The 14,849-nt window shown below is 41.2% G+C and overlaps 1 protein-coding gene across 1 annotated transcript in view; it reads left to right on the forward strand.

Moving 5' to 3' along the window:
• The first annotated feature begins 1,078 nt into the window (after positions 1–1,078).
• The window catches only part of slc16a10 (solute carrier family 16 member 10), a 137,448-nt gene continuing 123,677 nt past the window's right edge, over positions 1,079–14,849 (forward strand). Inside the window, exons 1-2 of the mRNA XM_067985056.1 lie at positions 1,079–1,113; positions 1,229–1,775. Coding sequence (XP_067841157.1) covers positions 1,331–1,775 — 445 coding nt within the window. The 5' untranslated portion in view covers positions 1,079–1,113; positions 1,229–1,330. The remainder of the gene's footprint in view (positions 1,114–1,228; positions 1,776–14,849) is intronic.

The raw sequence follows: 14,849 nt of genomic DNA on the forward strand, positions 1-14,849 counted from the left end.
TCCCCTGCTCTTTTCCCATAGCCCTGTAAATTTTTTCCCTTCAAGTATTTATCCAATTCCCTTTTGAAAGTTAGTATTGAATCTGCTTCCACCACCCTTTCAGGCAGTGTATTCTAGATCATTACAACTTGCTGTGTAAAAAAATGTTTCCTCATGTCGCCTCTGGCTCTTTTGCCAATCACCTCAAATTCTGTGTCCTCTGGTTACCGACCCTTCTGCCACTGGAAACAGTTTCTCCTTATTTACTCTGTCAAAACCGTTCATGATTTTGAACACGTCTATCAAATCTCCCTTTAACCTTCTCTGTTCTAAGGAGAGCAACCCCAGCTACTCCAGTCTCTGCACAGATACAACACGAGTGTACTCCAACATGGTGCATTAAATGATCTGTGAAGTGCATTAGGACTACCCTATTGTGTTAGGTGCACATATGGTCCTAAATTCTCTTCCGGGGAGTGAGTAGTATTTAATTCATTCTCTTACTTGTTAAATTGACAAGTACGTGCTCTTCACTGAGATTGGAGGTTATACATTATTTTACATCGATGGATACATCTGAGGTACTGCTTGCAATGTGTTGGTCCACCTGGCATTGGTGAAAAAACCATCTCAATCATTCGGCTCCAGTTTGCTTCTATGAAAACAAACAAAAAATCAACGTGAAGCAAAAACCTTTCTTGTGTAAGAAGATGCAGCATTCTGCTTCTTTTCTCACCGTGATTTGAGAAACCCGAAATACATTTCGTGAGCAGCAGCTTCTTTTTGTGAGGTTCAAAAAAAATCCTGTGAAAAAATGTGGATCATTTTTTTTGGAAAAAAAAACGAGCATATGCTTCAATCCAAATGCGAAAGATGTGTGACAATCATAAATAGCACGACTGCCCAGGCAAGCTCACTCTTCCCTCTCCCGCGCCCCCTGCGCGCGCAGTCAACGTGTGGCCGTGTGTCTGCTTGATGGACAGCTGCCGCAGCCAATAGGGGGAGGGGGTGTAGAAGCGTCCAATCGGTGTCGCGCCGGCGAGAGGAGCTCCCGCCCATAAGTTGTATCCATTTAAAATGGGCAAAACATTGGCGACATCGAGCGGTGTAACAATATAACCAGAGGGGAGGGAGGTGATCATTCTGTCACAAAGTTTGCATTGGATTGCTTTCTGTCCTTTACATATAAAAAAAAACAAACAAAGGAAGGAAGTTAGCAACATAAACGATTTATTATTTTTTTTTAAAGGACGAGAAAATAGCGCGAGAGGCAAGCCTGTGTTGGAAAGGCAAGGGAGGAAGGACGGGTATCCGGATGATCTTTGATCTGCAGCCGGGACGCTCCTGAGAGATGACAGAAAACGGCCTTAAAACCGAGGACAATAATGCCCTGGTGGCAGGGGCGCGGGAAGACCAAGGGGAAGAAGAAGAGGACGAGGAGGAAACTCCCGATGGGGACCCATCCACTCAGCTGTTTGCCGATAGCAAGGAGCCGCTCAACGGAGAAGTGACTGCGGCTGAAAACGACACCAGGGTGCATGTGGGACTGAGTGAAGATGACCAGGACTCTGGCAGCCCCCCCGCCGCCCCTGTAAGCGTCGCTGCCTCCTCCATCGTCCCTGGGGAGAAGGGGGAGTTCGTGCCTCCCGAAGGGGGCTGGGGTTGGGTGGTGATGTTTGCCTCCATGTGGTGTAACGGCTCGGTGTTTGGCATTCAGAACGCTTTCGGACTGCTGTACCTTTCCCTGCTGGAAAATTTCGGCAACACAGAGGACAAGCATCTACAGTTTAAAACAGGTAAGGAAGGGGTGTTGGAGGCAGATGGGAGATTTAAGACGAACTGTAATCATATACAGGCCTATTCCAACCTTCCAATATGTGATTATTTTCCTAGTAAAGTTAAGTTTTAAGTTACAGTAACATTTCAGCGAATTTACCATGGACCAATTTAGAAAAAGGAACAAGATTATATTTCTATTTCCGGACAGTATTTCTCTCTGCTGATATGTTTGCTCTTGCTCTGCTACTTTGATCTTTGCACCCTCTGGTGCATCGCCCAAATGTCTACTATTTATGTATGAGCATTGACAGTGAATGTTTACATGTTATTGGCTGGGGCAGGGGGCAGCAACTGGCATCACAACGGTGTTACCAGATGTTCACACACTTCACTGCCTGATTCTCTACTCCTTGGAGTAGAAATTACAATCGAGGTTCACCTATAAACAAAGCAACAGGAATAGGCTATTCAGCACCTCAACCTTGTTCTGCCATTCAGTTAGATTATGGCTGATCTGCACCTCAACTCCATTTACCTGTCGTTGCTCCAAATCCTTTGATACCTTGCTTAACAAAAACCTTTCAATCTCAGTCTTGAAAATTTCAATTGTCCTAGTAGACACAGCCTTTTGGGGGAGAGAGTTCCAGTTTCCACTACCCTTTGTGTGAAAAAGTGCTTCCTAATTTCAATCCTAAATGGTGTAGCTCTAATGATAAGATTATGCCCCCTTGTTCTGGATTTTCCCCACCAGAGGAAATAATTTCTTGACATTTACCCTATTGAATCCCTTTATTGTTTTAAAGATCTTGACTATATTACCCTTCGACTTTCTAAACTCAAGGGAATACAAAATCAAAAGCAAAATACTGCAGATGCTGGAAATCTGAAATAAAAACAGAAAATGTTGGAAATACTCAGTAAGTCAGGCAGCATCTGTGGATAAAGAAACAGAGTTACCGTTTCAGATCGATGACCCTTCATCAGAACTGGAAGAAGTTGAAGATTAAATCGTTTTTAAGCAAGTACAGAGCCAGGGAAGGGGGTGGGAGGGAGGGGAGGAAAGAACAAAAGGAAAGGTCTCTGATAGGATGGAGGGCAGGAGTGATTAAATGACAAAAGAGGTGATGGTGCAAGGTAAGGAGGGTGGTAATGGGACATGTAAAGAAACAAAGGATGGGTCTAGAGGAGCTGTAAATGGCAACAGCAGAACCATCACCACCACCTGCTGTCCAAAAAAATGGGTTCTGTGATTTTCAAATGCGAAGGATTCGAAAATTTCATTTCCACACCGTTCACCTGAGGAAGGAGGAAGCCTCCGAAAGCTTGTGGAATTTTAAATAAATTTGTTGAACTATAACTTGGTGTTGTAAAATTGTTTACAATTGTCAACCCCAGTCCATCACCGGCATCTCCACATCAAAAAAATGGGAGCAGTGGTTATGATCTGAAATTATTGAAATCACTGTTGAGTCCAGTTCCAATGAAGCTCAACGTAAGCTTGAGGAACAGCACCTCATCTTTCGATTAGGCACTTTACAACCCTCTGAACTATGCTCCACGTGAGCCTCCTCCCACCTGTCTTCATCTAACCCTGTCAGTATACCCTTCTATTCCTTTCTGTCTTGTGTGCTTATCTAGCTTCCCCTTAAATGCATCTATGCTATTTGCCTCAACTACTCCTTGTGGTAGCACATTCCACATTTTTACCACTCTTTGGGTAAAGAAGTTTCTCCTGAATTCCCTATTGAATTTATTAGTGACTATCTTATATTTATGACCTCTAGTTTTGGACTCCCCCTCAAGTGGAAATATTTTCTCTACGTCTACCCTATTAAAGCCTTTCATTATATTAAAGAACTCTATCAGGTCACCCCTTTGCCTTCTGTTTTCTTGAGAAAAGAGCCCTGGCCTGCTCAGCCTTTCTTGATAAGTATATCCTCTCAGTTCTGGTATTATCTTTGTGAATCTTTTTGTACCTCCAGTGCTCCTATATCCTTTTTATAATATGGAAACCTGTGCACAGTACTCCAAGTATGGTCTAACCAATGTTCAATACAAGTTTAAGATAACTGCTCTGCTTTTCAATTCTGTCCCTCTAGAAATGAACCCCATTGTTTGGTTTGCCTTTTTAATGGGCTCATTAACCTGTGTCCCTACTTTTAGTGATTTGTGTGTCTGTACCGCTAGATCCCTTTGCTCCTCTTCCCCATTTAGACTCTTATTATCCATTATGTATGTAGCCTCCTTATTCTTCCTACCAAAATACACCACCTCACACGTGTCTATATTAGAGGTCTTCTCATGTCAAGTCACTAAAAGCAGCTTAATTTAACATCCATTGCCTTTGATAATCGGTGAATATGTAAACCAAACGATGTTTATAAAGAGGTGATGGTGCAAGGCAAATGTTCCGATTTACATCCAAATGTCTTCTGTTATAGTCTGTTAAGTACAGTAACTGGAAAGAGCGGGTGACCGTGAGATTTGTCCTTTGTTAATGGTGATCAACGCCTAGATCTAACCATTCTTATAAGCCTGTTACAGGAAATATATACGTGACAGACATCACTAACAAAAAATGCTATCCATGTGTTTTTATTTTCTTATCACGAAATATCTTTTTTTCTAACCGTTAGAGCAGTTCCCTTCCCCTGTATCACAAATGTTAACTGGCACCTTGACGCCAACCGGCTGCATACCACTGATATGTAAAGAAGTTGGGTGGGGGGGGGGGAGGCTTGTGGTCTGTACACTGCATCATTAGAGAATGGAAACTCCAGCACTACAAAACAGCAGCGTGTTTCCGGGGTAAAGGAACACATGGATCGTGTTAAACTCCCACCTTCAGCTTCTGTTGTCACACAGAGTAAAACGCAGCGTGTTGCATTCCGCCTCCTCCGACTTAAGATGAAATGTGAATATCGCGTTGCAGCTCAGAACTACCCCCCCCTCACCGCAGTGAGGCTTTTACGTTACAAAAATAACGGGGCCAGGTCCCTCCCTTCCTCCAGTGGACGCTGCGTTACTCAAAACTATAAATACAGACCCATCAATTGTTGGGGATGGCACCACACTCGCCAGTTTGTTACATCACCTGTAAATAGATTACAACAAATATAAGTGTCTGTATGTGAAATGTAAATCTGGCTGCCTCTTGCTGAGCACACATCTCTCATTTATTAGCGGTTCTGTAAAATGCTCGATGGAAGGTCGAGGCTACTGCAATTGCGGCCAAAAGTGGCGGTTACATTTCAGGCAACGGTAACAGTAGGTAACTATCGCAAGGTTGTAGGCTGTTTTATTTAGCACGGTCTGCCTTCTGGCAATAAGCTAATACACTCGGTTAATGGGACTTCTGACGTGTCTCCCTCCCTCGCTCCTCTCTTGCCTTCTCTCCAAAAGTCAGCAAAGAACCAAGATGGTAAAAAAAAATTGGTAAACAGATTTTGCACAGTCCCTATATGCCAACCTAGAAAACTGGGGCAAGCTGAAAAATAGCTTCAAAAAAGCTGACAACTCAAAACAACGGACCACTCAAAAATAGCAGTGAATATAGAAAGAACTTGTATTCCTATAGTGTCTTATCGTGCTTAGGATGTCCCAATAAATTAATTTTTAATTAGTCATTGTTGTTATGTAAGCGAACATGGCTTTTAATTTATGCACAGCATAATGAGATTTATGGCCAGTTAATCTGTTTTTGGTGAAATTGGTTGAGGGAAAGGAGAACTCTGTACTCTGTCTTTTACCATAATAGTGTCCTGGGTATTTTTTTTAATGTCCACCTGAACAGCGCTTGGCTTAACATTTCATCCCAAGGACAGCACCCCTGACAGTGCAGCACTCCTTCAGTACTGACATTATTAACCATTTCCAACTTCAATAAACCATTCCAGTTTTATCATCTTAGCACTTTAATGCTTCATGGTCCTGAAGCACATTCCAAACTGAGTATCATCCTACAACAAATCAGGATTCACAATTCACTTTATAGGTTAGAATAAAGTGAATTGTGAATCCTGATTTGTTGTAGGATGATTCAGCCTTTATTTTGGATTATGTGCTCAAGTCCTGGGGTGGGGCTTGAACCCATGACCTTCTGATTCTTACGTGAGAGCGATTGAGGTAAACTGAGTTCGGGTCAGCTCAAAATTAGCCCTGCATATAATCCTATGACCACGTTAATTCCAGTGGATGATCTGGCAATATTCACTTGTTTCAGGGTCTTTTCAGTTTATGGAATTCATATAAATTATGATATCAATTTTTCCCCTTACATTCTAACCTATAAAGTGAATTGTGAATCCTGATTTGTTGTAGGATGATACTCAGTTTGGAATGTGCTTCAGGACCATGAAGCATTAAAGAGCTAAGATGATAAAACTGGAATGGTTTAGAGTCATAGAGTTATAGAGTCATAGAGTTATACAGCACGGATAGAGGCCCTTCAGCCCATCGTGTCCGCGCCGGCCATCAAGCCCAGTCTAATCTAATCCCATATTCCAGCATTTGGTCCGTAGCCTTGTATGCTATGGCATTTCAAGTGCTCATCCAAATGCTTCTTGAATGTTGTGAGGGTTCCTGCCTCCACAACCCTCTCAGGCAGTGAGTTCCAGACTCCAACCACCCTCTGGGTGAAAAAGTTCTTTCTCAAATCCCCTCTAAACCTCCCGCCTTTTACCTTGAATCTATGCCCCCACTGAAGTTGGAAATGGTTAATAATGTCAGCTTGACCCTTAGATGTTGCAATGTTTATTATACTGAAAAATAGTGATTTCTTAACATTGTGGTGTCTTCTTTTTTAGGTAGGGTGTCATGGCAGATTGTGCAAAGTCCGCTCCTGCTTGTATCTTATGTTATTAGGCCAAAATAGTGCTGTGTACCATGTGATTAGACCGGAATTGAGATCATGGTTTGTTTCACTGACTTTTTAACAGGAAATATAATAGTGTTTATATATCTATTTGAGACAATAGTCTTATGCATAGTGTGAACTTCCATTAAGTGCCACATTTACTTTCTGTCATATTTTGGCCATCACACTTCAGACATCACACTTCAGCATATCCTCTGAATCACCACAAGCAATGCCACAGGAGATCTTCCAGTATATTAAAGTATTTTTGGTTACCTCCAGACTCGACCATTTCAATGCTCTCCTGGCTGACCTCCCACCTTCCATCCACTGTAAACCTGAGCTCATCTAAAACTCCGCTGCCCGTACCCTGACTCGCACCAAGTTCCGTTCACCCATCACCCCTGTGCTCGCTGACCTAATTGGCTCCCAGCCCAGCAACGCCTCCATTTTAAAATTCTAATCATTGTGTTCAAATCCCTCCATGGCCTTGCCCCATCCTATCTCTGTAACCTCCTCCAGCCCTGCAACCCTCCAAGAACCATGCGTTCCTCCAATTCTGGCCTCTTGTGCATCCCCAATTTCCTTCGCCCCTCCATTGCCTTCAGCTGTCTAGGCCCTAACCTCTGGAATCCCCTCCCTAAACCTCTCTGCCTCTTTCTTCTTCAAGATGCTCCTTAAAATCTACCTCTTTAACCAAGCTTTTGGTCATCTGTCCTACTATTTCCTTATGTGGCTCGGTGTCAAATTTTGCCTGATAACACTCCTGTGAAGCGCCTTGGTACGTTTTACTACATTAAATGCGATGTATAAATGCAAGTTGTTTTGTATATCTATATTAAAATCTTGCTATGGTTTGCACCTCTTTTTCATAAATGTTACTTCCTGTAATATTTCATGTTAATATTTGTAACAAAACTTTCTGTGTAAATTTATATAATGGGATTTTGTATATAAAGACTGATGTAAGCATTTTGTAATGCTGAAAACTATAAACATTGCCTTATTAGCTGGCTGTTGAGCCAATTGAATCACTCAAAACATTTTTGAAAAAAAATTGGCTGCTATTTTTTCTCAGTGACTGAAATTTCTAAAATCCGAATAAAGGTTTCAAACTAAACAATAAATACGTATTTCACAATAATATGATTATATTTATCAATTTACTTGTTGTGTCTTTTGATACCTTCTTTATAGTTTTTACATAGAGCGGTGGTCTTGTTAACTGAAGGCAGATCCCACAGTTCTAGCATGCACAGATTACACAGTTTCTCAATCTGTAACAAAATCGATTAGGTTGCTTTATGAAATAAAAAAAGAAAAGTTAGGGAAAAAGTTTCAAGAGCTTTATTGAGCTAAAATTTATATATTGAGTGTTCTTTTAAATCAAAGTGTGCGACGTGTGTGTTGGAAAGAGGAAAATGACATGATAGCCTGTGCTGATTACGCACCCAGTGTAACTTAAGTCGGTGCTCAAGTTAATGGTGCTAAACTTCAGAAAGTGTATTTAGCAGAGACACACACACAGTCTGTACTCATCCTAATATGAATACATTTTTTAAAAAACATACAAGTGAGTTGAATTTTAAAAGTAAACAAAACCTTTAATTCTCACCAGTGTCTTGTAAACATTCCAATTACTGAGAGTCAGAGAGAGCCAAACACCGAGATACATTTCCAAGAACTCGTCAAAAAAATACTAAATCTAATATTTTAGTTATGTCTTTTCTATGTTACATATTGTTTGGCATCAAAGGTCAGCTTTCAGAGGTTCTGTTTACTTGCCAGGTTTTTAAATTTGGAGTTGAAACTACTCTAAAGCTGCTGACACCAGAATCTCTCTGGAGGGTGTCTGAAGCTAGTGACATGTTAATCTTGATATTGTCTTTGTTTTGTTCCTTTTTATTTTTATTGTGGTGTTTATTCTTCGAACAGCATGACTGTGGGAGCAAGTGTCACTTCACTGTATAGGTATGCTTAAATTGGCTAGGACTTTAGGGACTCGAGATCTTTTGCTATATAACTGGATTGGAGTTCAATCCCAAAGTGTAGTAAAGCTCTGAACTTTGTGTGAATTGGTGGTGGAGGAATCGGGCCTGGTAATTGACATAATTGTCTCATGCCATTAAGAAATATTTTGTAATCTAAAGGTCCATTTAATTGCACAATGTTTTTATGACGAACAGAACTGACTTTGATGTTTTGAAGGTCACTTTATGAAATTGTCAGGGCTACTGACCCTGTGCCTTAAATAGCATTTTTTCCCTGATTTTTTTCCGCCTTTTTCTTTCCAACGCCTTACACTGGGATGGGATGGGATCCCATGGATGTTGGGTACCTTAGCCATGTGACCATTCTTCACACATGAACCTAGACGGTCCATGAGTCGTAAAACCGAGGCCTCATCTGCCCTCTCAGGTAGATGTAAAAGATCCCATGGGACTATTTTGAAGAAGAGCAGGGGCGTACTCCCCGGTGTCTTGGCCAATATTTACCCCTCAACCAACATCACTAAAACAAACCGATGATCTGGTCATTATCACATTGCTCTCTGTGGGACCTGCCGCATTGACTACATTAGTACTGACTACATTTCAAAAGTACTTTATTGGCTGTAAAGCACTTTGGGACGTCCCGAGGTTGTGAAAGGCGTTATATGAATGAAAGTCTTTTTTTCTATTCCTTGGACCCTGGGGAATCCTGCCGTGTGGGCAAAGCCGAGAGCTCTCTCATCCTGCCTCGCTATGTCCATAGGGAAAGAGATGTAGGTGTTCCTCCTTCTGTGGAGAGCCTTGGTGACCTGATGCAGCGGTGGACTGCGAACTGGGAGATCAAGCTGATATCACCTGCAACAGCCTGGAATGAACCTGTTGCATAAAAGTTAAGGGCCCCGGTGACCTTGACAACCACAGGCAGTGCTGTCCATGCCCTGGTTTGAGGGTTGATTTGTGGCTGCAGGAGGTGACATAGCTCAGTGACCGCCTCCTTTGTGAAGCGGTGGTGCCTGAGATATTGCTCCTCTAAGAAGTTCATGTAGGAGAAGTGCTCCCTGAAGACCCACTGTGGGTGTGGCCTCCCCTTCCCTCTTCTCCCGGATTCTACTGCTTTCTCCTGTCTTCTTTGCTGCTTCCCCCTCGTCCTCCAGCCCCAAAGGTAGCCCTGTCAGACTATCCATGATTACAGTAAAACTGTTTTGAAAGCAGCCGTAGGCATTGCAGCACCAGCAAAAACTACTTCTCTGAAGTCAGAAATCGGTTGTAGAAGTGAGAAAATAGGCCAAAAAACAGGAACTAAATCAGCAGCTTAAAAGAACAAACCTGTATGTTGTAGATGAGCCCTGAAGGGCCCTTACTGCCACAACTTGCTGAGTGTGTTTCTCACATGGCGAGTCAGGTGCTAGGGCAGCCCAGTTTCACAACAGGGTCCTACAACAAGCATAGTAAGATCCTTACTTAAATATTTTAATTACCATTTTGAGTACTTTTGGTGAATATCTTGCAGTCTGAGCATTTGCAATACATGCAATTTTGTATGTTCCATCTATAGCATTTAGTCAGCCTAACTCTTGGAATTCTTATCTTCAACTTCAAGCAATATTTTCTTTTCAAAATTATTTAAACAAAAGCCAGAGAACAAATCTCAAAAATATTATTCAAGTAAAGTTTATTTGAATGTTTTATTTGCTAAACAGAGAGACAGTGTGTGTGTAAGAAATCACTTCATACATGAGAGAGATTGAACATCTGTTGCAGGCGTTATTTATGTTCAAATTATAAACAATCTTTTTCTCAGTGAGAAGTAAAATGTAAACAATTTTACAACACCAAGTTATAGTCCAGCAATTTTATTTTAAATTCACAAGCTTTCGGAGGCTTCCTCCTTCCTCAGGTGAACGATGTGAAAATGACGAAGGAGGAAGCCTCCGAAAGCTTGTGAATTTAAAATAAAATTGCTGGACTATAACTTGGTGTTGTAAAATTGTTTACAATTGTCAACCCCAGTCCATCACCGGCATCTCCACATCAGAAGTAAAATGGGTCTATAGCGGTGTTTCAGTTTGTGTATTTTTGAAAATAATTTGAATGCAAACTGATCAATAACTTTGAGTAGGTTTTCAATTAAAGTTTTTTTTAAAAGAATGCTATCCATTTTTTACTTCAGAAAGCATGTCAAATTGATAGAGAGCATCTGTGGTATCCATTGGAGAAGGAACATGCAGATTTATTTATGTAATTGCAAAATGTTTTTTTATTATTCTAGAAAGTTTATTTCTGAGAGTTTTTTTTAAAAGAATAATATTACATTTTTAAAACTGTTCCGTTAAGCAGAACAGGCTAATTGTGTCACCTATTTTTGTTATATTTATTTTTTGTCTTTGAGAAGATAATTACATCAAGTGTTATCTAATTGTAAGCATTCTAGTTAATTGCAACTGCATTAGTTATATAAGTATACAGTATTAAAGTGCTTCTTGCATTTCAACCCAGCTTCAGGCCTGGAGCTGGGTTGATAACTTGGGAATGCAGTGTGGGAGTGTCCAATCTGGTCAGCCCAGATTGTCTTGAGGCCTCCTTCTTCTTAAAGCTGCCTGACCCCAGCATCTCTCTTAGTGCAGCCATTCACTAGTTCACCTCCACTGGTGTCAGAGCCTCAGTGCTCCCGGACTTCAATGCTACCAGACCCCAGAACCTCCTGGACCATCAGTAACCCCCCCACCCCCACCTCCCAGTCAATACTCCATGACTGAGATTCTACTTCCTCCACCCCTTCCCCCAAGCTGCTAGAACCTGAAACCTGTCCTTATTGCCGTTAGACCTCGACCTCCTGCACCTCCCCCCACCGCTCCACCGGACTATTGCCAAATCCTGGGTTCAAAATTTTGTGCTATGGACTCATGGCAGCAAGGATTCGGGTTGAGATTCCACAATTTATTTGACTTAGGATCTCTCCAAGAAAGGATGACTTCAAGCCATTAGTCTCTGCTGTATCTGAAACCAGTTTCCCTAGTGTTAAAGAATATGTCTAGAAATATATGTAATGGAAATTAAATGCAAAAAATGACATTTTGTGTAGTTATTTGATTAGCTGCATGACCAAGTTTTTAAAAAAATTCCATAAGCAAGAGTTTTAGTGCAGTGGTTTTCCTAAACTTGTATATAATACTAAACAAAAGCTGCGTCAGAAAATGTACCAATAAACAGGGGCTTGGCTTAAGTTGTTTCACCATAAGTACTGCCTTCTAAATTCTAATGGTAACTATTCAGGATCAGTCAGTCAGAGTAACTGGGGTTACTTGATACAACAGCATAGGATTAGGCTTAAAATGCATTTTAAATCATAGAGACACAATGCTTAAAAGGCAGAAAAAAAGCATACAGAATTTGACTCAATCCAATTAGTATCACCTCGCTCCGCATTTGTTCATTGTAAAAAAAAAAGAAATGTGAATATCCAGATGATTAATGTGGATAGAAATGGGAAGCTGCAATAGCAAGTGTGGTTTGATCAGCATTCTTCTTGTTCATCGAGGAGGATAAGTGAATTAGATTGGAACTAAGCAGTGGATAATTGCATGGCTGTCAAGGCACTCTAAGAATAAACGCATCAGAGAATGCACCAGCCTCTCCGTCAAACGTCAAGTCTCTCGAACACTGAATGTTTTGAAGGCTTGCCGTGTCAAGTTTATGGAATCCTAGATTGATACAGCACAGAAGGAGGCCGTTTGGCCTGTCGTGCCTGTGCCGACTTTTTGAAAGAACTATCCAATTAGTCCCACTCCCCTGCCTTTTTCCCATAGCCCTGCAAAATTTTCCCCTTCAAGTATTTATCCAATTCCCTTTTGAAAGTTATTATTGAATCTGTGTCCACCACCCTTTCAGGTAGTGCATTCCAGATTATAACGACTCGCTGCGTAAAAAAAAAAATTCTCTTCATTTCGCCCCTGGTTCTTTTGCCAGTTATCTTAAATCTGTGTCCTCTGGTTACTGACCCTTCTGCCACTGGAAACAGTTTCTCCTTATTTACTCTATCAAAACACTTTGTGATTTTGAACACCTCCATTAAATCTCCCCTTAACCTTCTCTGCTCTAAGGAGAATGCACCAGCCTCTCCGGCAAACGTCAAGTCTCTCAAACACTGAATGTTTTTGAAGGCTTACTGAGTTAAGTTTATATACATCAGAATAGACTTCGATCGCTTTTTGGGCGTGAATGAGGACCGGATCCTCCAGCTTTTAGTTGCGGGCCTTGACTGTTACAATCTGAAAGCAGAGCTCAGCCCTCTGTCTTTTTTTCTAAACACGATTTGTTGTTTCATACTCCAAATTGTTCGACCTGAACTGAAGGCGCGAGGAAAGAATCGTTTCAGTTCAGGTAACTTTACATGTCAGGAGAATGGACCGGAAGAGCCGCTTATGCCAGTTTTCACAAAATCAATCCACCCCCTCTCCCCCAATTCCGGTACGGATTTTTGGTCCTTCCATTGATCCTCCTGCTGAGTTCTGATTTGAATATATTATACTGGGGGCTAGTGACATTGCAGCTCCCAGTTCCTGCTTTTACACTTGCAAAGCAGTTGGGTCAATTTAGACTGAGAGCTATAAGGCGCAATGGTTACCTGCGTCAGCTGAGACAGGCGGGGGTGAGACTTTGAGAAGTCTCTCAGCTTGAAGAGTTTGAATAGCAAATTCTGCAGCTGGCTGTATCTCTGGAGCACTCCTGCTCCTCCTGGCCCACGAGGAAACCTCACTGCAGTTTATTTTTCAGCAGACAAAGAGTGTTTGGAAGGAGATAATGGCAGGTGGACTGAGCTGCCACCAACATAGTGCAGGACTCGAGAGGATCTTGACGGGATGGCGGGTTTTCCACCATTTTAGTACACGACACTTGACAGATGTGGCTGGATGAAAAGTCATCTTGATTTTAGTCCAGTGCACCCTTCTTTAAAACTTCTCCAGTGTCAGTGATGATGCATTGATCCATGGCGATGTTGCAATGCTCCCTTTCATCTCACCTGAACTTGAGAATTATTCAAAAATCTTGTCCTTGTACTTCTGAGCTAAGATTCTTTTGCATATGGTCTTTCCATATGTCCACTTGGCAGTGAAACAGGATGATGATGACTGGCAATGTGCTGGATTCTGTGTCGTTTTACATAATTTAAATGATGCGGTTGGCCTGGAAAGTGCAGAGCTTCTCGTGGCATGCTCTGTTACAGTTCTTTAAAACAGTTATGTGCAGTTGGATCTCCTGCCATTTTCCCCACTGGCACTTGGGCAGTTTGACTACATGGTGACTTCTGGCTTGCAAGTCAAATTTCTGAAAGAGCCCCTTTATGTAGATAAGCGGAGAAGTAACCAGCATTCCTAATGGTTGTGTGTGTTGTTACAGGCACTGAAAAAATGGTTATTATAGTGTACATTATTTTGAGTCACTTAATATACGTTATTTTGAAATTATGATTAGCTGCCTTATTTTTGATCACAATTTGTTGCTTTTATAATGGTGATCCTTTACTGAATAAATAGTAAGGAATCTTACAACACCAGGTTATAGTCCAACAATTTTATTTTAAAATCACAAGCTTTCGGAGATTATCTCCTTCGTCAGGTGAGTAGTGAATGGGAGCTTCTCAGCAGAACAGGAGAAGCTCTCATTCACTACTCACCTGACGAAGGAGATAATCTCCGAAAGCTTGTGATTTTAAAATAAAATTGTTGGACTATAACCTGGTGTTGTAAGATTCCTTACATTTGTCCACCCCAGTCCATCACCGGCATCTCCACATCATGAATAAATAGTAGATTGAAGTTTATTCATGGAATTTGATTCAGAGTCTCGATCAAGTTTAATGATTTTGATGTAATGGTTAGTGGGTTGATTGTAATATGGATGAAATTGTATTAAACCTATTTGGGCAATGAACGTTAGTTTAAATCGAATGTCTTAAGCATTTTCCATGATTTCTTTTTGACTAGCAGATTAACGTAATGGTTATAAAACTGTTTTCAGTACGTTATTATCACTGATAGGAGGAGAATATGTCGGGAGACCTAGGTATAATCATGTGTAAATTGGCGTAGCAAAGCACTACAGAATTCTGTAACTTTTTAAATATCCCTTATAACACCAAGTTATTGGTGGTTCTTCGGTGTGTTTTTCTCTTATGGAAATTTGCTGCATTTCTATTGCTTCCTTCACGCCGCAATCCATTCTGTAATTCGGAGATTAGGTGAGTC

Source organism: Heptranchias perlo, chromosome 5 (genome assembly GCF_035084215.1).
Source record: "Heptranchias perlo isolate sHepPer1 chromosome 5, sHepPer1.hap1, whole genome shotgun sequence".
Taxonomy (NCBI): domain Eukaryota; kingdom Metazoa; phylum Chordata; class Chondrichthyes; order Hexanchiformes; family Hexanchidae; genus Heptranchias; species Heptranchias perlo.